This window comes from Juglans regia, chromosome 8, assembly GCF_001411555.2.
Source record: "Juglans regia cultivar Chandler chromosome 8, Walnut 2.0, whole genome shotgun sequence".
NCBI lineage: Eukaryota > Viridiplantae > Streptophyta > Magnoliopsida > Fagales > Juglandaceae > Juglans > Juglans regia.
This window is the reverse complement of record NC_049908.1, coordinates 28,626,137-28,651,199: the sequence shown is the minus strand read 5'-3', so window position 1 is coordinate 28,651,199 and position 25,063 is coordinate 28,626,137. Positions and strand designations below refer to the sequence as shown.

General features: G+C 34.1%; 4 protein-coding genes across 5 annotated transcripts; 2 read left to right on the top strand and 2 right to left on the bottom strand.

Annotated features, from left to right (window-relative positions):
• Positions 1 to 1,472: 1,472 nt before the first annotated feature.
• Positions 1,473 to 3,799, top strand: LOC109006841 (50S ribosomal protein L18-like). Its single transcript, XM_018986251.2, has 2 exons — positions 1,473 to 1,580; positions 3,209 to 3,799. Exon 2 carries the CDS (start codon positions 3,210 to 3,212, stop codon positions 3,552 to 3,554), a length of 345 nt encoding a protein of 114 aa, XP_018841796.1. The 5' UTR covers positions 1,473 to 1,580; position 3,209; the 3' UTR covers positions 3,555 to 3,799.
• Positions 3,800 to 5,785: 1,986 nt separating this feature from the next.
• LOC109006840 (dormancy-associated protein homolog 3-like) lies at positions 5,786 to 8,521 on the top strand. 2 transcript variants are annotated; one of them, XR_004802252.1, is made up of 4 exons: positions 5,786 to 5,800; positions 5,922 to 6,626; positions 7,014 to 7,175; positions 8,097 to 8,521. XR_004802252.1 is itself a non-coding variant. In XM_018986250.2 (3 exons), the coding sequence occupies exons 1-3, from the start codon at positions 6,512 to 6,514 to the stop codon at positions 8,207 to 8,209; spliced, it is 390 nt and encodes a 129-aa protein (XP_018841795.1). In that variant the 5' UTR covers positions 6,448 to 6,511; the 3' UTR covers positions 8,210 to 8,521. The 2 variants fall into 2 exon arrangements, 1 of the variants encoding a protein (XP_018841795.1); XM_018986250.2 differs by lacking the exon at positions 5,786 to 5,800 and having other exon boundaries at positions 6,448 to 6,626.
• A 2,908-nt stretch (positions 8,522 to 11,429) lies between these two features.
• Positions 11,430 to 14,907, bottom strand: LOC109006839 (serine/threonine-protein phosphatase PP1). The gene is made up of 5 exons (XM_035693243.1): positions 14,331 to 14,907; positions 14,023 to 14,218; positions 12,700 to 13,259; positions 12,048 to 12,251; positions 11,430 to 11,873 (listed from the first exon to the last, which is right to left on the bottom strand). Exons 2-5 carry the CDS (start codon positions 14,216 to 14,218, stop codon positions 11,850 to 11,852), a joined length of 984 nt encoding a protein of 327 aa, XP_035549136.1. The 5' UTR covers positions 14,331 to 14,907; the 3' UTR covers positions 11,430 to 11,849.
• Positions 14,908 to 22,066: 7,159 nt separating this feature from the next.
• LOC109006838 (uncharacterized protein At5g01610-like) lies at positions 22,067 to 22,762 on the bottom strand. Its single transcript, XM_018986248.2, has one exon. It carries the CDS (start codon positions 22,698 to 22,700, stop codon positions 22,170 to 22,172), a length of 531 nt encoding a protein of 176 aa, XP_018841793.2. The 5' UTR covers positions 22,701 to 22,762; the 3' UTR covers positions 22,067 to 22,169.
• Between the last annotated feature and the right edge of the window lie 2,301 nt (positions 22,763 to 25,063).

Below are 25,063 nucleotides of genomic sequence, written 5' to 3'. Positions count from 1 at the left end.
GTTTTGAAAAATACAAAACCGGTACATACCGGTTCGGTCCTAGATTTTGTCCAAAACCAGGACCGGTTACACCCCTACCCCTCCCTCCTAGACCCAACAGACTTGAGAATAAAAACTAAGGAAACTAGAACCGAAGGCCCAACCCAGAATGAATGAAGTCTCCAACCCGACCCATGGATAGGCTTCTCTAGATGCAACCTACAGGAGGGAGCGTGCTGCAGGGGATGAGACACATCGATCTGGAAATCTCTCGAGTAGTGTTCAGCTCTCAAGTACTTGTCTATGTAGTGGGCGTAATGTACAAGAAATCCTCAATCCTCGGACAAAAAGAGTATCAAGGGACCACCAAAGATATTAGCTGGGAGAGAGAAATTGAAAAATCACACTGCATTAATAGTACTACTACCCGAGCTATAAGCCACATTAATGACGTCGTCGCAGAGTTACGCCGCATTAAAAAATTTTGACAAATAGAACAATACAAAGGACATAGACTCCATGGAAGCAGACACGATCTGTCCCCCCAAACTTATGGTATAAATAGTAAGTTCCAAGTACAAGAAAATCTCTCTGATTCCTAGACTCTTTCATTTATTTACAAACTTCCAAAAGAATTTACTAACTTTGGCATCAGAGACTCCCCGATCTCAAGGCCGCCCTCTCCTATTTATCTTCCCCTATATCTTTTGCAAGTCTATTTCAAAAGACCTGAATTGTCAAAATCTGACCTAAATGCATGCGAAACACGACGTTAACAATAATAATAATAGTTATTATTATAAAATAAAAATTCTAATTCCAAATTTATAACCCGTACGTTACATTAAGCCACTCAAACTTGTTCCTAAAAGATTTTGCACATCTATGATCTCATTGTGGAGACATATTCTCGAACTGGTGTCATGCACACAGTAAACTTCCTTGGCATCGCCATGAGATATGGACAGATATTTTGAGGCTGCAAGATTACTTGCATATGGACTTAAGGCATGTACATACGGTCATGAGCTTTCTTTTTATTCAGTTACCCAACTTCCACGAAGTTCTCTTGGGATTTAACCACTATATACACTTGGGATTTTAGTATTTTTAACAACTAAAAATACACGATCATCACCTCACTTCATGTAGAAAATCAACATAAGAAAAAATAAAAATCAACTATAGAACTTAAAAGCTCAATTAAAACATCTAAAATTTATTTTAACTTTTAAAAAAAGAAAATTGTTACATACACAAATAGATTAAACAAAAGTAAATTTATAAATTGACGTGGTTTCATATAATCCGTTAGATATACGTTACATTAAAAATAACTTTATAATCTGACGTACTGCATCAACTAACGTCAGTTTATGAATTTATTTTTATGTAATCCTTTATAGGTAAAATATTTATCTTAAAAAAAAATGAGAGCTGGGTTGCCCAAACTTGAGGTGGGCCTGGATGGGCCGGTATACCCGCGCCTCCCTCCTCTCCTTGTTTTGTTGGTCGAAATCAGATTTTTGATCACTTTGGGCGTGCTCTTGGTCGTAGACTCTGCGACATTCTGTGCAGAGTGCTCCAGCAAAAGCCATCAGGTACATCTCGCTGCATTTCTACTTACCTCCCTTGTTTTCCAAGTTTCTCGATACGAAATTTATCTTTCTGTTAGGTTCCCAAGAGACCGAAGGAGAGAAAAAAAGAATACGGAAAGATGAGAAAAGGTAAAAGAAAGTAAATATCACGACATCATATTTTCCATTGAATCGGTTCCTAACAAAGTGATCCAATTACTTATTTTAACTTCCATTACTCTCCTAAAATGGTTTCAGGAGTTTTAGGAATTAAACAGCACCAAAGGCGAAACTCCAAATGTGGATTTAGTTTGAGTTTCATTTCATTTGTTTTCCCTGGGGACCAAATAGAGGGTTTGCTTTAGAATAAAATAGAGGTTTTCGCTCTACCTTATATCGAATTGCGAAGAACCCGTGCCACAAATTCTGTTAGATTTGGAAGCTTCGTCTTGTTTTCGGAATTTATGAGTTGCAGGCTCATTGTTTGATTGAAGTCCTGAGTGGATAGTGGCTTACGTTACGCTCTACCGTTAGACCAGTGCTTCTTTGTTTGGCTAATTTTCTTGATGCTTTGTTCCAGCCCAAGCCTAGATATCGAATCCTGAACAGTCAATTGTCTGATCCAGCTTTTTGACAGTCTATTACCAATTCTCTGTGCAGTCAATTTGTTCATAGGAATTAAGGCCTAGTTTCCTCATCTTATATTCTTATTCTGTGTTTATGCTGATCTGTTTTAGTTCTGTTTGGACATTTTATTTTTCTCTTTTTCTGTTATCTATGAAATTAGGATTTATCAGGTATAGTGTATTGCCTCTATCACTACATATTCAAACTAAATACTTCGGAAAGAAAAAAAAAATAGAGCTTTGTGTTAGACTAACACAGAGCTCTGAGGTAATGTTCCTTTAACCCAAGTACGGTGGATGTAAGACTTCCATATCTGATTGTTCTGTTCTTCAAGCATGCGTTTCTCCACCGTAAAAACATCCAAACATGCCCGTATGTATATTTTACATTAAGAGGCATTCTAGGATTGTGTGAAGTCCTCCTCAAGCCAGTTTTTTTAGGCTCAGTTCCCTGCAGTGCAGTGTCAGTAAGTTAGGTGGCCTAAATATGTAAATTAGTTGATCATTCTCTGCAAACGAGTAGAGCTAGTTGTATAAATGGATGATGAATTTTCATTCTCTCATTGTGATTTGAGTTAATCGTTTGAAATATTTTAGCCAGACCTATGCCACATAACAAGCATGGTGAAACACACCACTTATTGTTGGATCCATTATATTCATAATAAAAACCTAAACACACCACATCAGCGGAGTATTTAGTGCATCATAATCAAGCTTGCACATAGATTTAGGTCCTGATTGGATATAAGAAGTGTTTCATTTTATCTTATCATTATAATTTTTTTAAATTTTCACGCAAAATATAAGAAAAAATTCAAAATTATTAAATCTTGAAATAATAATAATATTAAAAAATAATATTTTAACAATATTTTATTTCAACTTTCAACTTTCATCTCAACTCACTATCTAAATCGTACCTTATTCTTTTAGTTATACAATGTTCTTGAATATGTTAAATTATATAATTAAAAGTTCTCGGTTCTATATTATGTTTCAACTTATAGTTTATATGCAAAACAGAATGGTTATTCCTCCCCCTGTTAGGCCTCCAAGAATTATAAACTATCTAAAGCCTTATGTCCTGAAGATGCACTTTACAAACAAGTATGTGAGTGCCCAAGTGATACACGCACCAACTGCTACTGTTGCTTCTTCTGCAAGCTCACAAGAGAAGACATTGAGGTCAAGCATGGAATCTACTCGCGATGTGTCTGCTGCTGGAAAGATCGGAAAAATATTGGGGGAGCGTCTGCTGCTCAAAGACATCCCAGCTGTTGCTGTTCACTTGAAGAGAGAACAGAGGTATCATGGTAAGGTCAAAGCTGTCATTGATTCTTTGAGGGAAGTTGGTGTCAAATTGCTTTAAATTTTCTTTTGCTTCGTAAAGTGAAATGTATTGAAGATTTTTTTTCTAAGTGTGTAGTTTCTAGATATTCGAGAGGAGTATTTTGGGGAAGATCTAAGGAAAATGGGTGTTGGGGTTTGTGTTTTGATACTGTTCAATGCGATCATGATTGCGACTGGTTTCCTGGAAATTGGGATTGAAAATCAACTGTGTCATTTGTCTTTGCACGTTTTTTGATGAATGCTACTTTGTTGACGAAGCAAGCACAACATATTGTCATAGTATAGTATTTGTACGTATGTGGCTAATTGATGACAGGATCTGAATGATTTACAAACATAGGTTTGTAAAGTTTCTCAATATGACCCACTTTGGCCAACTAGGAATTAGATATTGGCCATTAGGATGTCACGTGACCCACCATATAAACTCTCATATCCTTTGTGGCGGCTATGTTCTGGCGGCTACTGTAGAAGTGACACTGATGGTTGTGATTGATGCTAACACATACATAATGGTAGTGGTGGGTCATGGTTGTGGTGCTATGACTAGACTAGACTAGACTGTCTTTCTTTAATGGATGTCATCCGGCGGCATTGCTGTTTAGTGGATGTCTTTCTTTTGTTGATGAACGATGAGCTTAGGACTTGGGCATGATTGACCACCAACATTTTACCACTAAGATTTGTGAAACAATGCCCACCTGACCTACTTCCACGACCCATCCATCCTTCGCATCCCAATGATGGTTGAGACTGCTGGCTTCTCGACAATATCCCCAATCCATATCCCTAATCTACAGCGAAGATGGTTATACATCAGTCTATAACTGCAGCGTAAATAATTTTTCAATCCATGGCATGGGTGGGTATACATCCGATTCTTATCCTATGATGGTTTCAGTTTATCCTTTTTGTCCCTTTTGTTCATTTTCTATTTTAGAAATTACTTACATCAGTCTACTGTTGATGTAATTCTCAAAACATCCGATGTTGTTGAATTTAAAAAAAAATAATAATAATTATAATGTGTAGGGAGTGGAGCTTATGCGTGACCGTGCTGAAATATTCTTGGTATCAGCCGGTTGTTCCAACGCACACCCTACACCTAACGTACGTATAGACTGGGCTCACTAATTGAGATTGAACCGCTTTTTGGCTTGAGCTTTCTCTCTCCCATGATTTCCAGATGCGACAACGTCCCTCAACTTCCCATGCCCATCTCTCGTCGAAGCTCAAGCCTCTCGTGTCGAATGAACTTCATCTGGAAATTTTTGAACTTCATCTGGAATGCAAGCGGTGTAAAATAAGAGGAAAAATATTTCTTGTATGATGGGTATTTGATACACCAAAAATCTCGATAATATTGCATCTTTTTCCAGATCAAATGACGCATGGTGTGCGTATATCAAAGTAACACTAAAAGATTTATGGATTGTATCAAATGTAAGGAGAAAGTTTCGAACTTTCGGCATGTCCCAGCTTTAACAGCTACACTTTGGATAAACTGGCGCATCCGTAGCAGTTGAAGTAATCTGCGAGTTTGACGGTGTTGGGGACCGGCAGCGACAACTTGGTGATGATTATCGAGGTGAAGAACCAGAAGACAATGATGACAACTTCGAATTTGTTTCGGTTTAGAGGAGGCAGAGGGTCACGATGTGCTGTCCGTCCGGGTTCCACTAAAGCAGTTGTTCGAAGAGGAACGCGATCAAACGTTGTTGACGTCTTCGAAGGAAGATGTGGAGGACGGGTTGGATGGGGTCCCTCCAGGAACGTATTGTATTTGGACTCCGAATAGTAGTAACAACAACTCGGCCAAAGCCTCCCCCAGCAAATGCAAGAAAAGTAGTTTCACCGGAACTGGACCGCATCAAAACGCTGGAGGCTCTTGAGTTTTCATCGCAAATGCAACAACGAAGGCAAGGAATCGTTGGTATTCGAATAGGCTGCAAAACAATAATACTCAAAAGGAAAACTCTATATGCAGGAGAGTTTGTGCAGGCATGTGCACGAATAAAATGCGGGAGTCTATGTGGAACTAATACGGTGCGTTTTTTATTTTTTCCCTCCCTAGTTTCTGAAACCCATCTCGTGCTCCCCTTCATCTCTCCGAATTTTTCCCTTCCCAGTATCTGAACCCTAACACCCTCCATCTCCCTCCTCTGTCTTCTTCGTCATGGCTGGCATCAGAGGCTGCGTCGGTGATATCAGCTGGAGAGATTGATCCTTTGTTGAAGGACTTGAATGAGAAGAAAAAGAGCTTTCGTCGATGATATCATCTTGAGATTCTGGATTTTTTTTCAAATAATGTGTTTGTGGGTTCATGATTTGAATTTGCAGTAATTCTTTTTTGATCTGAGTTATTTTCGTGGATATGTTTTCGCAGGAAGCAGAGGCAAAAGCTAAGATCATGAAGGAAGAAATTGGTTAAATATCAATCTAAATCGTGGTTTCGGAACCACAAATTGACCTATTACATCAATAGGTAACGGCATTTGATCTGTTTATCACGTCGACAAATTCAACCTGTCCCCTATGGAGGTTAGCTTTTAAAAGCGGTAGACAGTAGAGTCTAGGCCGGGTCAGGTCCTCTTTGTAATTCGATACAACTCCAAGACCATTCTCTTCTCATTTGGATAAATACAGGGTCTTTCTCGGCTTTCGACGTTAACCTCACCCATCACGTGACTTTGAGTCATAGACTCATAAGTAACAACTCTTTGAAAGGCACGTGTCACCCATCCTCCTTAACTCGATGTCTCGATCTTATCGCCATTCCGTACGTGCCCGTTGATCCTCTTCCCACGTCATTGGTACCCACTAGATCCGAATCGACGGTTCAGATTACATTTTCCTACCAAAACCTGCTCGACCTATAACGCCTCCCTTCCTTAAATAACCCCTGGATCCAGATCTTACTTCCTCTATTCCGAGTGTCGGAGTCTTGTTACTACGCAAGAGTGGCTAACGTACTCCATGGGTCTACTGGACCAGCTGTGGGACGACACCGTCGCCGGTCCGCGGCCGGATAGCGGCCTCGGAAAACTCCGGAAGAATTCTGTCTTCTCCTTTCGATCTGGTTCCGGCAAGGGTACGCAGCGTTTTGCTATTCGTGGCCGGTGGTCGTAGATCATTATATTCCTATCGACGAACTGAGCGAAAATTCTCGAAACGAATATTATTCTAATCGGACTGCTCATATACTTTGAGTTTCAATCTATCATAATTTATCTACTTTGAATCTGACGGGCATAATTCAAAACTTTTCTCAGGAATTATTCACTTCCAACAAGTCTTTAAGCTGTTTCTTAGGTTTTTCTTAGGTTTCTTATGCTTATAACCGAATCAAAGCGAAGACTAAAGAGTATCATTACTAAAATTTGATTTGCGCTGATGGCGTAGATTGTTCGGGTTTTCAAAATATCTAACGAACAGATTTTTAAGTTTCTTTCGTTATTTCTTTATTGCTGTTGCTCAGAATCTGATAGCGGGAACGCGAGATCGTCCGGTGAGGACTCATCGGAGGAGGCGATGAGAGTTACGCGCAGTATCATGATAATAAAGCCACCCGGGTACCAATTAAACGGTTCGCCTCCGGTCTCGCCGGCCGGCTCTACTCCTCCGGTGTCTCCCTTGTCCGGTAAGCGCTAGCTTCACTTTTTTCAGGTCGTCTCCTTTCTAAATGTACAAATATGGCCCTGGAAATCATTTCTCCGGATGAACTGGAGGGAGTCTGGACTAAGGGTGGAATGGTCTAGAAACATCCACCAGGATTTTCGTTTTTTTAGTAATTTGTTTGCTCTATTTGTGGATAAACATGATGCAACTTTTGGCGTGAGCAATAATGTTGGTGGTTTAGCTAACATAGTCTGCTAGGTTAAAATGACACATATATCCTCATCAGGAGACAATAATGCATGGTTGATGGGTGTCAATTCATTATTAACCAGGGTCCCCACATATGTGAGTGTATCTCCAAGTTGGGTTGAGTTAAGGTGGGGTTATATTGCCTTTCTTGGAGGGGTATTAGAGTCCACATGTTGTGCTTCAAGTGGGGTATTTGTCACGTCAGAGTGACTTTATTGTGCATGACCACGTACGTTTGGATGGAGTCAGATTGACGTAGGTTAGGTATGGGATCTGAACATAATAGTTGTGACCTGGATCATGTGTAGTTTTGATGGACTACTGCCTAAAATCTCACTTTGCAAATAAGATTCTTAGTTATAAGTAATGATATATATATTTATGAAGTATATAAGATGTTGTGTAGTTATTTTAAAAAAAAATGTGATTTATTATTAAAATATTAATTTTTTCACGTAGATTACGTTCATTTATTATTTTTAAAAATGATCACAATTATAATTATCATTTTTATAGTTACATGAAGCCAAGTTGGAGTGCCTGTATTTTTGCATGCACATGTGCTTGTGTGGAGTGCATGGCGCATGTATATAGTGCATGAGGTGTTGTAAGGAAGACGTTAATGTTTACCATTTGAGATCCTGATGATATTTGCACTACTCAAATGTTAATATTGACATATGAGTGTTTTTAGGAGGTGGTAGAGACTCCTTTCGATTTCGAAGAAGGTCGACTTCGGATGCGTATGAAAAGGCGAGCGGTGAAGTCCCAACCAGAAGTTCGGCATCGCCTCCTTATGATGTGTGATATGTGAGAATCTTTCCTCCTCCAAATATTAAAACTCGAATCTTCTAATGTATTTAGGTATGCTATGTTCTTTACCGGGGTATGTGGTGGATGCTGTGTGCTTGTTAGTGTAGATATCGTACTGTGTAGCCAAGCTTTTTTGTATATGAAGCGAGTTTCGAGTTTTGATGTTGGAGAGTTTGTGGCAGAACGCGGCTAGTGTTCTATCTCATGTATAATATACATAAAACTTCTCTGCATGGCTTCTATTTCTGTATGGCTCGGTTTGCTCAAAATAATAAGAAGAGTAACACCTCTCTCTCTTTCTCCCTACGCCCCCATTGTTGTGTGTGGAGCTGCATGTTTCTAGCATGCAAGCATGCATGAATATTGTCTGCTAAAGTTCGAACATGAGATGAAGCTTTATACAATTAGTCACTAAAATGAAATACTTTGATACAAGAAATGATCTGAATTATGCAATGAAATCTAACAACTTTGTATTTCAGACAATCTCGTTTTTCAGCAATTAAAAAATGCAAGAGTCATGTATATATTCTATATATGGTATTTTCCGGCCAATTGAACAAATTAACAGCATATATTTAGTTGATGTCATTAGGGTCTAACCGGTCCGATTCGATTCAGTTTTGGACAAAATCTAAGACAGAACCGATATGTACTGGTTTTATATTTTTTAAAATCGATTACACACTAGTTACCTTTCTAAACCGATACTTTTGATTTCCGGTCTGGTCCGGTTTTTTTAAAATATAAGTTTCATAATTTATTATTAAAAATTTGTTTATAAAAAAAAAAAATTGATTTAAAAAAAATTGATTTATATTTTTATTAATATATTAGATTATATAATAGTATTAGTATTAGACTATTGCTATAGTTATAAGTTATATATTAGTATTAGTTATAAATTATATATTTAATATTAGTATTAGTTATAAATTTTTAGTAAAAACTTGTAATATTAATTATAAGTATAACTATAGTCATTAGTTTATATTAGACTATTAATATTAGTTATAAACTTTTAGTGATTTAGTATTAATATTTTATGTAATAATTTATAACTTATAATAAGAAATAATTTCATATATGAATATATATAATTATATATATTATATATAAAAATTTTACATAAAAATTTATAATTATACATAATATATAAAACTTATATATATTAATATATATATATATATAATATTTTGTATAAAAGTTATATATATAATAATATAAATATTATTATTTTCATATATTTTTTATCAACCGGTCCGGTCTGAAAAAGTCTAAAATCGGAACCGGCCAGTTTTCACATTCTAAAAACTTGTTCCAGACCGGACCGATTTAAAATCAGTAAAATCGATCCGGTCCGGACCGATTTTTCGGTTTAAATTTACACAGTTAGATGCCATCATCATGTCTTCCTGCCTGCATAGAAGTAATTAAGGCCTTGTTGGCTTTAAGATTAAAATTTAAAATTTTAAAAACTTCCTATCTTATTATTATAATATTTTAAATTTTTTATATAAAATAAAATAAAAAATTTAATTTTTTAAAATTTTAAAATAAAAATAATATTAAAAAAATATATTTTAATAATATTTTATTTAATTTTTTAATTTTAATCTTAATTTATCTCATCTTATCTCATAAAATAAAAAATAAAAGAAGACTTTAAAAAGGGTTCATCTATTATTAAAAGTTGGATGAGCATGTTACTTCGGATTATAAAAAGATTTGAGCTTTTTCACAATTCCAACATGTACAACATAATAAGCTCGCAGTCTCACTTGTAAGTGTAGTTGGTGGCCGGTCGGTTTAATTTTCATTTAAAGGTACGCAAATGCTATGGTTGATTAACACTCAACAACGGCCGGCCAACATTATATATATATGCTGCTTGGCCATATATAATATAGTTTGGAAATTCTTAAAATTTGTGAAATTCTTCTCAAAGTCGGTAACAAAAAATTGATCTAAATCAATTTATTAAATTTTTTTTTGAAATATATATATATATATATAAATTGACTATATAATTAATCCACCGTTAAGTACTTATTTTTCCTTAACATATAAATGACATTTGTGTTTGAAGTTAACGATGAGATAGGCCGGTGCCGTACTGGGCCGGCAAGACCACTGTGATATTCTTATTTTGGGATTGACAACGGAGAAAAGACGAAACTTTGCCAATACGTTGTTTGATTATTTTTTTTCTCGTTATGTCGTTTTATGATCATCATGCATATGGGTAATCAGTAATGATTTGATTGATTTTTTGGTTTATCGTCAAGAAATTTGAGTAGTCAAGTGATAACATATAATATGTTGGAATAGAACACATGATTTGTTGAAATAATTAAATAAATGGTCTTTAGCATCAATCATAGGTTCTGATATAATTCAGGTAAATTCAAACACTCTATAAAAAAAAAAAAAAAAGACATGACCTGATGATAGAGTTATTAGATGGGCCATACGTGTTAGATTATGATATGGGCCCCCCTAAATTAGCCTGAAAAAAAATAAAGAAAAAAAGAGGATATCATGATCTCCACGCAAAACGCAGAAATCCGCATGTGTTAATAGTCAAGAAAGAATAATCAAATGTTTGAAATTCCGGAAGTCTTGGAATTAGTTCTAAATGTCAGACATGTTGGAGTGATTAATTACACATTTATTATTATTTTTTTAATGAAATCTACAAGTCATTTTCTTTTTGTTTATAATCAGATGGTTTAATTGAACATAACATTATTCGATTACTAATCTTAATAAATCACACAAATATTTCTGAAATTAAAAATTTCATGACTTTTAAATCTATGGTAATTTATTTTGAAAAGTAAAAATTGAAGATTTTTTTGAGGACAGAAGTCGAAGCATTATAAAATTAAATGAGAAATAAAAAATTACTCGTAAGAAATAAAATAAAATAATATTAGACTAATTTAAATTATTTGCTCCCTCCAACTTTCACTCAATTTACAATGTACCTCCAAAACATCAATCCCCCCTTTTTTGTCTACCAACACCGTCAAATGTAACAGAAAGTGCCTTCATGTACTGCTCACGTACATAACATTTATTACAAAGATATAATTTTCATCTAATTTATTATTATTGATAATATAAAATATAAAATAATATATGCTATCACTTATTTCACTCATAACAAAATGAACACAATTTTCAGATGTTGAAAGAAAAAACAAAAAACAAAATAAAATGGAGTTCAATTAGAAGTCATTCATGGAAACCACTATTTTAAGAGGTGTTGGGTCGATAAGAAGCCTCTTGAATCCTGAGCAAACAACACCAACTACATATACAGATACTGCTCAACCAAAATCAAGGCAGGACATTCTCAATCAGTGCTCACACTCACACTTACATGCAGATACAGTAGGTGAACGAACAAAAGGGTGTTTTAAAGCTCAAATCTCTTCGTCTGCACAAAAGATAGTTCCCAATTTACATTTCTTATAATCATTTCATCAGCCATCTCCAATATTATAAAAGGTTAGGCTTCTCTTTCACCAAGCCTGTCGGCTTACTGATAATTCAAACCCTAACACAAACTAAGCTTGCCGTGTCACTTGCCGTATCTCCTATTCGAACAGAAGGAGTCTCCAAACAATCAGATGGTTCCAGCTTTAGGGGGCTGTCAAACAAAGATGGAGAAAATGAAGGCAAAACTTTGGGTGAGTATGAAAGTTCAATAGTCATAAACAAGAAAAAAAAGAAAGAAATGAAAACATTAACATAAACTATGTCACATCTTCAGAAAAGGAAGGAAGAAAAAAAGAGAGAGGAAGAACTATAACTTAGTATATACCTTTTTAAGTTTCATTCGGGATGTATTAGACCCACTTGCTGATGCTTTAGTATCGAGTGGTTTCAATATTTCAAAAGAACATACTAAAGATTCATCGACACTCAATAGAGCACCAACATTGTCAAACTCTCCACCATAGTTTGGAGCTGAAAATATTGTGACCAATCTTCGTTTAGCAAAAAACTCGTATCCATCCTCCACCACCTGCAATAAGTTCAAAAATGTCTTATTAACACAGACCAGTTGAAGTTATTTCGCTGAAGATGGTCAGGATGCATGGTGCAAAAGGACGCTTAGGGTGCTGAATACTAATCACAGAATCTAATGTATTCTGTCACATTTGTTTGACAATCCCACGACCATGGAATAAAATGCTTCAGAAAACAGAAAAAAAATAATCAAACTACGAGGTATTAAATATGGATGATAAAACTGATCATTTTCCAGGTTACAAATGCTCTAACAATTATTGTTAGGCTGGCTGTTTTAAAATCAAAACCACCATATTATATTTAAAGGGTAAATGGCTAAATTCCAGTGGGTTGGATCCTGCTGTCAAACTTGAGAGATTCCTTCAAGAACCTACAAAGAAAAAGCACGCAAAGCTTTTATTGACTGACATCAGGGCTTGTTCAAGATAGGATTGCTTTACCTGATGACCCCGGCAAATGAGATCAAGGTCATTTTTATCCAAAAACTCGGCAACCCTATCAGGTCCAAAAGTACATGAGACACCTCGATCACTCTCAGCCCAGCCCTCAATACTAGCATCAGGATCCGACCAAAGCAGATCACAGAGGAGACCACTATCCGGTACCTCAGAAGGTCTTTGAAGTTCCTTTATTTGATCCAAATTTTGCAACTCTGGAGAGAGTCCGCCGTGCATACAGAGTATCTTGTCATCAATGAGTGCAGACACAGGCAAGCAGTTGAAGCAGTCAGTAAATATTTTCCATAGCCTAACGTTGAACCTCCTTTTACACTCGTCATAAAACCCATAAATTCGATTAATCTTTGCGTCTTCATGGTTTCCTCTCAACAGGAAGACTTCGTTAGGATATTTAATTTTGTAGGCTAGAAGCAAACATATAGTCTCCAAACTTTGCTTGCCTCGATCTACATAATCCCCAAGGAAAAGGTAGTTTGCAGAAGGAGGGTAGCCACCATATTCAAACAGCCTCAATAGGTCTCGGTATTGTCCATGTATGTCACCTGTAAGATGCCTGCAATTTTAGAACCAAGGAGTGCAAGGAAAATACACTACAATCAATACAAACTGTGCGCCATTTTGTTGCATTTAATCCACAGATTCTGCCTTCTGGTTCTTAAAAACGAGCAGTAAGGTCATAATCCACTGCAGGTGGAAATGTGCATAAATTTGAATACATGATGGTCAGTGTCCATGATAGTATTCAGACATGAATTGCCTAACATTATGCTAATCCTCATGACAGAAAAAAAAAAAAATGCAATACAATGGTCTCTCCCATCTGAAAGCTTAACATTCATTTTAAGCTATCCAACAAAAACCAACATTTTCAACTCAAGCATAGACAATGCCTTCATTTTTAGAATTTACAGCCACACATCCTTAGTTCTACATAAAGGCCCTAAATTGCCACAACCTTGACATTAACAAAGAGTAGAGATATCAATAAGTTATTGATTGAAATTGCGTTTCCATGTAAGAAGAATAGCTATACGGATTCGACATACTTGAAAGACGAAATCCATTTACTGATCTCACAAAGACGAAATCCATTTACTGATCCTATCTTTTCCAAAAAAAATTATAAGCCAAAACCAAATTAACAGAAAACTAGAATTTAGGACCCAAACTTTCATCCATAATCTCCCTTAAACTAGGTCCAATAACATTCGTAATCATCCGCGAACAACCACAGCATGCGCAACTTCTTAAAATTACGCGATTCAGTATTATCATAACCATCAATCAGAGAGAGAGAGAGCTGACCGCATATGCGAACGGGGGCATGAATCTCAAGGAGATTGGGCTGAGAGAGGAAGATTTGCCTGGCGTTGACGCAAAGTTGACGGATCTCCCCCTCAGAGAGCTGCACCTGCTTCCCTCCTTTCCCCTCCAACAGCCTTCTTATTATATCATTCAGTACCCCCGTATCCATCATCCCCTCCATTGTCATCATCATCATCTTCTTCTCCAAATCACACCCAAAGAGGCTTGAGGGATTGGGTAGCTATCAAATCAAGGGGAAAATGGATCCAAAGCTAAACTTTTTGAGAGAGAGGGAGAAGAAAGCAAACCTGATAATTGCCCCAAGAGAGAGAGAGAGAGAATGCACAAAGGAGGCAGAGAGGAAATGAGCATATGACAAACTGGGAGAAATCAAACAAAAAATTAACTTTCCAGTTAGCGAAAGAAGAAAGGGAAAGAGGGTCTACAAAGAAAACTGCAAAACAAAACAAAATACAAGTTGGGATGAAAGAAGGTTATCAAATGTTCAGAGAGAGAGAGAGAGCTTAGAAGAGAAAAGGGTATGCGCTAGATTCGAAAGAAATGAATCCAAAAGCTTAAAATTTTGAGAGAAGGCTTAAATTCTGAAAGAAAGGAAGAAGGAAAGAGAAAGAGGGTCAACAAACGAAACCCCAATAGTTTATATGTTAATTGGGATAGATGAAAAACCAGGCTACTTGCTAATTAAAAAACAAAAAAACAAAAGGCCAACACATAGATTGAAAAGAGGTGGTTGAATATGAACTAAGAAGAGGTAAGCCAGTAATGATGGATAGCGGTTGTCAATTTCATCTAATCTTCCTTTCCCTAAAGAGTCTTTTCCCTCTTTCCTTCCCAAAATCCTTGTGCTAACTGCCAATCTGATTCATTGCGGTTGAAACCTTCAAACGAAGGGGAACTAAATGGCACAGAACAGGGACCGGAACATGTTAGCAAAACAGTACACGTGGAGGAATTTGGAATTTTTTTTTTTTTTTGGTACGAGTGATGGTTTTAAGTTATGTTTGGGTATCAAACATTCCTCAATACTTTTCAAGTATTCTCGTACTTTTAAAAATATTTCACATACCAAACAATTTAAAATACTTTCAATAGGACCCACAAACTCACTTTAATCTCTACTCATAACTATTCACAAACATTCTATAATACTTATCACTATTACATATAAATAAAAAATAAAATCACTATAATATTTATCACTATTATATATAAATAAAAAATAAAATCACTATAATATATAAATAAAAAATAAAATCACTATATATATAAATAAAAAATAAAATCACTATTATATATAAATAAAAAATAAAATCACTAAAATATATAAATAAAAAATAAAATTGCTATAATATATAAATAAAAAATAAAATCACAATAATATATAAATAAAAAATAAAATAACTATAATATATAAATAAAAAATATTTATCACTATTATATATAAATAAAAAATAAAATCGCTATAATATATAAATAAAAAATAAAATCACTATAATATATAAATAAAAAATAAAATAACTATAATATATAAATAAAAAATATTTATCACTATTATATATAAATAAAATCGCTATAATATATAAATAAAAAATAAAATAATTATAATATATAAATAATAAATAAAATAATTATAATATATAAATAAAAAATATTTATCACTATTATATATAAATAAAAAATAAAATCGATATAATATATAAATAAAAAATAAAATCACTATAATATATAATAAATAAAAAATAAAATTACTATAATATTTATCACTATTAAATATAAATAAAAAATAAAATCATTATAATATTTATCTCTATTATATATAAATAAAAAATAAAAACACTAAAATATATAAATAAAAATAAAATCACTATTATATATAAATAAAAAATAAAATACTATAATATTTATCACTATTATATATAAATTAAAAATAGAATCACTATAATATATAAATAAAAAATAACATTACTATAATATTTATCACTATTATATATATATAAATAAAATCACTATATAATATTTATCATTATAATATTTATCATTATTATATATAAATTAAAAATAAAATCATTATAATATTTATCATTATTATATATAAAAGTAAAATAAAATCACTACAATATTTATTAATATTAAAAAATCACTATAATAAAATCATTATAATATTTATTATTAAAAATTAAATCACTATAATATTTATGGGACCCACATATTTTTCAACTACCTACTCAAAAGTCAACAACTCAACATACTTCACACATTCAAACAACTCAAAATACTCTCAATGGGACCCACAAACTCACTTCAATCTCTACTCATAACTATTCACAAACATTCTCAACACTTTTCAACACTTCTCAACATCCAAACGTACCCGAATGGAAAAGTTTTTATTTTTATTTTTTATGTCGTTGAAATTTTACTGTATTTCAGAGCCATTTTTGGATTGTAAAATTTAATTGTAATATTGCGTAATTATTTTGAAAAAAAAAATTATTATTAAAAAATTAATATTTTTTTTATATAAATATCATATTTATTTTTTATTTTTTTCAAATATATTATGTAATATTTACACGTTTTATGACTGTAAATATTATTTTTCTTACTTTTTAATTTTTTTTAAAAAAAGATTGAAAAAAAAAACTTGATGTCATGCGATATCTTTGTTAACATTTATGAGTTAATAGAGATGAAATCCTCTGTGCCATTGACTTGATAAGATCTGAGATAACTTTTGCATCAATTTAGAATTATAATAAGTCTGGACAGAGGTAAATCTGGACGTGAGTTCGGTCAAGGAATCCCAAGGACAGACACAGCATAACACTGTCCAACGTGTGAAAGGAATTAAACAAAGAGCCGAGGGATGGTGTTCCAACTCCAAGACCACAAATAAATAATAAAAAAGAAAAAAAAAAAAAGTCTTCTTATAAGTAATTTTGCGTAACAAATTATATATTAATATTAAGAGAAATGATATTTATAGTCGTGAGTATATAAATACCGTATAGTTATTTTGAAAAAAATAAATAAATACAAAACTTACACAAAAAGAAATTAATTTTTTAATAATAGATTCTACTTTTTTTTAAAACGATTACATAACACTTATGCACTCTATAATTATATATAGCATTACTTTAATATTAAATATAAGACATTTATCTAATAAAACCGAATTGAAGATGTAGAAAGTCCAACTTCTGGCTTCCTCTACTTTGTAGATGTAGCAACCGCGTTTTCTGAAAGAAAAGTTCGTTACTTTGCATACGTTCGCTTTCAATTTGGACCAATCAAAATGACATTTAGGTGGCACGTGTTATGCCTTCCATTGTCTTTTCTTTTTTGACTTTTCAAGATGACCAATCAATCACTAGCCTCAAGGTAAAAAATGGTATTTCAGTAAATGATTTTTAATTCAGCTTCTCATTCTCTCTTAAAAACCATCAAAGAATTCAACAATAAAAAAGAGTAACAAAGAATTTATTTGAAAAATGGTAATGCGAAATTCAACAAGTGTTGTAATTATAAAGAAATTTTATAAAAATAATTTTATAAATAAAAATAATTTTATACTATACGTTAAATTTATTTTATAATAAAAATATTAATAATGCTGTGCAGAAAAAAATTATTTTTTATTTACATTAATTTAGTATTTTTCTTATTTGTTTGATTTTTTTTTTTTTAAGTTTTATCCACGCAACGCATAGCATCTCAAATAATTCGTGTCAAAAAATAATTAATTAGAACTGTTACGGATTCTAACTATTTGCTAATAAGATTTTGAGAAAATGACTGATTCAATATTTTTCAGTCGTAAATTTCAGTAATAACTTGCTGAAAAGTGTGACTATAATATCAGAAATTTGACCCAAATGTGTATATGATCAAGTTTTGTATAGGACTTGGTTAAGCTTATAAAAAGAATATTTTCATTTTTTTTTAAATTTTTTATTTTTAAATGAAGGCAAATTAAGTTACAATATGGGGATCTAACCTCATAAAATCCCTTGATTTTGAGTTTTGTTTAAATCCCATGAAAAATAACTAGACGTGTCTTCTTAAGCAAATGACCGGAGAAGATTGATTGTGGTGAATAAATAAAAGGATTTTGTCCTTTTAATTTACTCAAATTTAAGATGGTCTAACTTCAATACAACATGTTCCTTAAAAAACCATGATTGAGAAAGTTCTGAAAAGATAAATCCATATAAAAACAGGACTACTATTTACAAGTCATCTCAGCTCATCTCAACTCATCTCACTACTATTCATTACTATTCAGCAACTTTAACTCACAAATCTCACTACTATTCACAACTCATCTCATTACTATTTACAATCCATCTCAACTCATTTCAGCTCATCTCAAGTCATCTCAAGTCATCTTCGAATCCAAACATCTTCTAAAACACAAATGTCTGGTACCTACAAAATCCTCAAGCTTCAATCTTAAATGATATAAAATAACAGTACTGTCAAAGTTCAAGTTTGTTCTAGTCAACTTGGTGGTTGGTGCCAATGTTTCAATGGGTTGAATTGTGACAAACATTTTAAAGAAACACCCCCTCTTTCTGCAACTACTTTTGAAAAAGGTAGTTGGAACCTAAATTGATATCTTCAATTCAAAAATAAAATCGAGTAGAAGATCAATATGAGGCAGTTGTCTACTAAGTTGGAGGCCTATACCGCTTGTAGTGCAATGAAATCTGAGACGGATGAACCTAACCGGAGACACTCATAGAAACTGCACTCTGTATATGCCCTAGATCCATCCTGCTAGCCAGGACGGTTGAACTTGTGATCGATGTGGATGATGAAGATAATGACTAAAATCTAAGAATAATATCTTTTGAATCCGTATTAATGCGACTTTCGCAAGTATAGCCAAGCCAATGAGAACATGTAAGATCTAGTTCCGACTACTTGTGGTTCGAAACAAAATGAAGAAATTTTCAGAAAAATAATCAAGACAAGTATAAGCTGTTCACGTTTTGTATTCTCAATCACAATGCAAGTGAAAAGCAGATTTTTACTGCTCTTGCCAAAAATGCCTAAGAATCTACACAATGAAATCTGGTTAGAGATAAACAAGGCGACCAGAAATGATAAAAAATGGGTTAGTGCACACACAAGCAGATTTAACAGGGCAATTCAATCTTTTCAATGAAGTGACCTTTCAACTTGCAAACAGGGTTGATTCCATGCACACAAGCACTAAAAAAAGCAAATAAGAACCAGTAATTTTATCTGGCACCTAACAAATGACCCAAAAGTCAAAAGGCATAAAATAAGACAATAACAACAACCTAACTTTAGTTATAGACTGCATAGAAGCTTTCCTCAACAACATAAGCTCCAATTCTTCAAGGAAATGAGGAAGAGCCACAATAAGGTTGGACAGGTTTAAAAGAATTATCCTGATTCATACACTAAGAAATTATAATCGTGGGATCTCTTTGTGACTAAAGCATTTCATATTATAATTTGACTGCACAAGCTGTGCTTCATCTGTTAGTAAATGCAATGCCTGCCAGCTATAGTTTATTACTTAAAACAGTCAAAATAACACACAGAAAGCAACTATCTCTCATGACACAACAATGCTTTATGATTCAATGTACATGTCCTAACTTATAGTTTCAAGCTATTCCATTTAAGGTAGATTGAAGATGCCACTACACTAAACTTCAAGTCACCAGATATCCCCCTTATCGCCATTATAGCAGCAAACTCATAAGTCCCTATCGAAGCAATAGCTCAACTGACACCAGCCTTTGTGGATTCCTCCCTACGGAGAAGGCCGAAAATTTTTATCATCCTTTCAAAGAAATAAAAAATGAAAAATACAAACAAAAGGAAACATGGAAAATTATTCTGCCAAAATATTCTCCCAAAAGTTTCTCTAAACAAATTCTATTTTTTGGCATATAGATTGCTCCCCAAAAACTCTTTTGACTATTCCCAAGATGGTCTAGCTCTTTGTCCTTCGATCATTTGATTCAGAAAAAGCTTTCCAACAGCTCAAGCTACAAACCTTCATGTGCTACAAAATTTAGGTGAAAAATCTGATTATTGAGCTTTTGTTCATTTTATTTTTTGGTTAAAGGAAAAATGCTAGTTTGCCGCCCAGCTTTGCCCCCTCATTTTGACCACTCATGTATTTAAATTTTTTTTAAAAATGTTTTTTTACTAAATGGTTAAGGAAGTGACTTTTAGTGTGTTGGTGTATTTTTTTTTTTAAATATTTGAAGATGTTTAAAAAATGTGAAAAGGAAAGGAACAAAAAAGTAAAATATAGAATTTATACTAGTGGGCACATCCAACGGTCAAAGCTGGGCAGCGCACTAGCATCACTCTTAGGTTAAAATAGACTTTGAGTTCACATTTTATAGAAGGCAATCTAAATAAAGTCTTGGGCAAACAGACTTAAATTTTAACGGGAAAAGAACACAAAATTTTAGACGTTTGTTGAAACAGGCACATACAAGATGTTACAATGCCAAATTGATGCCTAATGGGAAAAACCAAAATGAATGGTTAACATGTGTTGGCGACCCAAGTTTAAGCTCAGTTTCATACTCGAGCACATAATTCATATCTTAACATAACATGTGAGGTTTAAGTGTGATCAGTGATAATTATCGAAGCCATAAAAATGTTTTTACCTTAGAAATTCATTTGTGAGTAAGAAGAGGAACATGCACATTTTATCCAATATTCTACATTCTTTCTCAAGTAATTTATCTACATGAACCACTGCCATAACACCATTCACAATTCTTAAAGCTAACTACACTGCAGGCAGGAAGTTCCACAAACTCTAGGCAACACAAGAAGAGCAATTGACGACAGATTTTGTGGCAGCTGGAAAACTAAAAAGAAGTCTCACTGTTTATGCTTGGAATCCACCTATAAAGAAATAAGCTAGTTTTCTATGCATTTCTCATAACGGTACTTCAAATGTAGAATGCCAGTGAACCTCATTTTGATAAATTATACTAAAGCTAACCCGCATCCTAACAGTGCTCCCAGTCTCCTAGATGATGGAAAACAAAGAACATGTCAGGCTCACTGCCGGGAATCATATTCAGGAATATAATGGAAGCGAACAGATTAAAACCTAACGCCATCATATTTTTGTTCCCAAAATTTGCAAACAAATCCCAAAAAAATGGAGTGAAATGAAAGAACAAACTTTCATTTAAAACTTTGAACTATTCACAATAAGATACTTATTTCTTGTTCATCATTTTTTTAGTGATCGGGAGAAAAATCATTTCAGTACGCAATACAAAGTTGCTGAATCCAACCAATGGTCATTGACTATATTTAAAGCCTAAAATTCAGAATAAGCATGCATAGTATTAAGGAGTTCTTCTAGTTGTAAGCCGGTGAGTAAAGCACACCCTCCATACCGTTGACATGACAAGACTTAATTTGTAAGAGATTTAAAATTTAAATTTATCTTGCAAATCAAGTCTTGTCATGTCAAGAACACTTTCCATGCCGGCTTATAAATAGAATTTTTCAATATCAAGATGTCAAGATCAAAGATTGCTAATCTAAGCACACAAATTAATTATAAAAAAAAAAATAAGCACACGAATCTTGCTTAAATTTCTCCTAATAAAGAAAAGTAAGTGCATTTGTTTTGAAAGTTCTTCACTTACCCATTATTGCAATTCAATCTCAAAGCCGAATGGTTGGATTCAGAAAAGAATGAGTGGACGTTTTGGTTACATATGAAAATTACTTTTCTGAATAACCATCGATCTAATCATGTTATGTTATGCTCAACAGTTATAAGTGACCCGCGTGAGCAATGAAAAGAGGGAACTGCACAATTGTGCAGTTACAACACAGTCAAACTGCAGTTACAAATGTCTCCAAATCCATTATTGCCATGGTTATTTCATCTCTAGGTTGACAATATACAAACGTAATTCATCCATCAACATCGGGAAACAAGCAAAACCGAGATCGATTGATATACAGATAGACCCATCAAACAGATCAATGGAAGAACAACAACAATTTCCTCTATTAAGCAGAACCCATTTCAGTTAATATCAATCATACAAATACCCGTAATTAAAAAGCGTAATTACAATATCTTTCCCTCAGTAAGAAGAAAAAATCGGGTTAGTTCTAACCTCCTTAGGCTGCACATCGTTGCAATTCAATCCACACCCACACTGAGGGCTTTCCTCAAAGTTATCAATAGGAAAGTCCGCACCTGCTATCCCGACCGAGAATCCGAGACTATCCCCTTTCCTTTGTACCTCAACAATATCGACCCAGAATAAGAAGAGCTTTACACTAACGCCCTCCAAGCTCGAGAGCTTGCCTTCCGATATGTGCCCTTTGATGGTGGACTTGTACTTTAACTGGTATGACCCTTCGAGAGAGAAACTACAGCTACCGTTCAATTCGGCAGAAAATTTTCCGGAGGAGGGTTCAAGATCGTAGCCTTGCACGCCTTTGGGAAGAATGCCAATGGGGAAGTTGTAGTCCTTGAGAACTTCGTAGGCGGAAGGCTTAGTGGGTGTGATCGTCGGGTTGGTTTCTGAAGCTAACGACGGTGAAATGAACAGAATGAGGCACAGAAATGCCGGTGAAACTATGAATGTTTGCGTGAAGAAGAAACCCATCGCTCTTTCTTGCTCTTCTTCCTCGCGTTCCCTGTGTGTCCGTCGCTGTCTTTCTATTTATGAAAATTGAAGTTGAATGGTAGTTGAGCTATATAATTATATGTACTCGCTTTGTCTACAGTTTCTACTTTCCGGGAAAGGACTTAATCGGGCTGGGCTGGGCTGTGCTGGGCCAACCCGAGTCCTTTATCGACCCGAAAGAAGCAATCGGGTCATGAGTTAACGGGTCGGCCGTCTAATTTAAAACTAGGAAGTCATTTAAATATTAATGTGTGATTTAATTTTTTGCTTTCTATTTTTAAAGGGACGAATAAAAGTTGGTCGTAATTTGAGCCATGCTGATCGATGTCGGTTCAATAATTATGGTCTCACGGGTTGTGTTAATTATAGTTCAATTTCAACTGGTAAATCGTCTCTTTATACTAGTAAATAGAGTATAACTTTTAAGTCTTAGATACGGTTTCGATAATGAATTAAAATGAGATGAGTTGAGTTGACTTTTAAAGTACGTACTACATGATTTATTAACACAAATATAAAAGGAAAAGAGGAAACGTACGTAAAGTTGTAGTCTTGTTCTTTTTATATTTTCAAACGCGCGTCCCTTTTGATTTGAATATATATATATATATATATTTAATAAATTACATGGCACCATGTGGTGCCGGTGGTGGTGGTGTCACATTAAGAGAGTCATCTAAACATTAAGTTTCAGATAATTCAGTAGCAATAGGTACTCCAAGAATGATGATAATTGTGCAATCCAATACGTAAATATGCTATAATGGAGTAATATATGTTACGTACGTACGTACCACACTTAATTTCATCATACTTTACAGTTAGCATAAAAAAGAAAAAGAAATGAAGCAAATATAAGGTAAAGACATTTGTTTCTATACGTAAATACACTGTTGATTTAACATATATATATAATATGTCACACACATGACAAGCTGAGACACTTTGTACAAATAAATTGTGGATAATTCCACATGCATGCAGTTAATGTACTGGTTTCTTCTACATCACGATCATCTACGTACGTACTTGGTCGGAAAAAAGGAAAGAGGGAGTGGGGGGTACGTAGTCCAGTACAAAAGAACTAATTTTCGAGTATGATTCTTGCAAGTTTGGCCCCTATGAACTAATTCTCTGAGAGTCCTCATGTGCTAAGATTAATGCTCTGGCAATCTAACGTATTTATTACTACAACGTCCAAGAGAGGGAGAAGGAATAGCTTACTCTAATTGTGTCACTGTCTAGTACCCAATTTCATCATTAATGTCATGATCAGTTATGGCTGGTTTGGCCCGCAGGCTGAGACGTTTAATTAATTATTGCATGAGTACCTGCTGTTAATATAGAATTGTATTTTCTTTTGGTTGTAATATATCATTTTTTTTTCTTTTCTTAAGCAAGTTTGCATATTATAAATAGATAAAACTATTACAAACTACAAATGGGGGTCTTTTCCGCTATCAATATGCAAAATAAAAGAAAGAACAATATCTAATAGAATGCTACCAAACAAAGAGTTTGTAGCTGTCCATTGCGCAACTGAGTGCGCAAGTCGATTTTGGGATCGATCAATCTTGTGAAAACTCCATTCTGAATGAGATTTCAAAGAGTTTGCAATATCCTCCGAGATAGGTGTTATTTGCCAGATCTGTTATTCTTTATAAATAGAATAAATCACCAACTGAGAGTCTCCTTCTAGAGAGATAAAAGGATGGGTGAGGTGTTCTGCCATTTTTAGAGCTAGCTTTGCCGCAAGTGCCTCTGCCATTACCAGGATTGTGGAAAAATTTGTCTCAGTCCATATTTCGATGACTCCTCCTGTTGAGTTTCTGCTTACAACTAAAGCCAAAGAGAAAGAATTCCTGACTGCTACATCAAAGGAAATACATAACTGATTCGTGCAAGGTTTTTGCCATTCATTCTCCACTTTGAATTCAAGTTTTTCTTTCCATGCATGAAGATTTTTTTTATAAGAAAGATTCAGCTGTTGTGAAATATTGCGAGGTAAGAGTTCCTTGCAATTATGAACTTGGTCATTTCAGAACCTCCATATGAAGTCTAGAATCAGATCAATAAAAATTTTGAACGGATGATCTTCCTGGGATGAGATACCGAGAATATACGTACATTAAGGCTTCGTTTATTTTCACAACTTCTCTCAACTTAACTCAACTTATTTTGTCTTATCTAATCATTTGCTATAAGTAGTTCAAGTTGTTATGGTTGGAAGCTAGCTAGCTGCCGCTGGTAGAAATTAAGGCAACTATGACATGAGTTTGTTTTGGTGCATGTCACATAATGGAGACCTCTACTTCTACTCTAGGTTCTCTCATTCAGGTGAA

What these genes read in the sequence shown, in the direction of transcription:
- LOC109006839 (XM_035693243.1), bottom strand. Translation starts at nt 14,218, where the DNA reads ATGATGATGATGACAATGGAGGGGATGATGGATACGGGGGTACTGAAT. An exon ending in TGCCCCCGTTCGCATATGCG is followed by an intron (nt 13,260 to 14,022) that starts GTCAGCTCTCTC and finishes GGCATCTTACAG; the next exon opens with GTGACATACATGGACAATAC. An exon ending in CCCGAATGAAACTTAAAAAG is followed by an intron (nt 11,874 to 12,047) that starts GTATATACTAAG and finishes TTTGTTTGACAG; the next exon opens with CCCCCTAAAGCTGGAACCAT.
- LOC109006838 (XM_018986248.2), bottom strand. Translation starts at nt 22,700, where the DNA reads ATGGGTTTCTTCTTCACGCAAACATTCATAGTTTCACCGGCATTTCTG.
- LOC109006840 (XM_018986250.2), top strand. Translation starts at nt 6,512, where the DNA reads ATGGGTCTACTGGACCAGCTGTGGGACGACACCGTCGCCGGTCCGCGG. An exon ending in TCGATCTGGTTCCGGCAAGG is followed by an intron (nt 6,627 to 7,013) that starts GTACGCAGCGTT and finishes GCTGTTGCTCAG; the next exon opens with AATCTGATAGCGGGAACGCG. An exon ending in TCCGGTGTCTCCCTTGTCCG is followed by an intron (nt 7,176 to 8,096) that starts GTAAGCGCTAGC and finishes GAGTGTTTTTAG; the next exon opens with GAGGTGGTAGAGACTCCTTT.
- LOC109006841 (XM_018986251.2), top strand. Translation starts at nt 3,210, where the DNA reads ATGGTTATTCCTCCCCCTGTTAGGCCTCCAAGAATTATAAACTATCTA.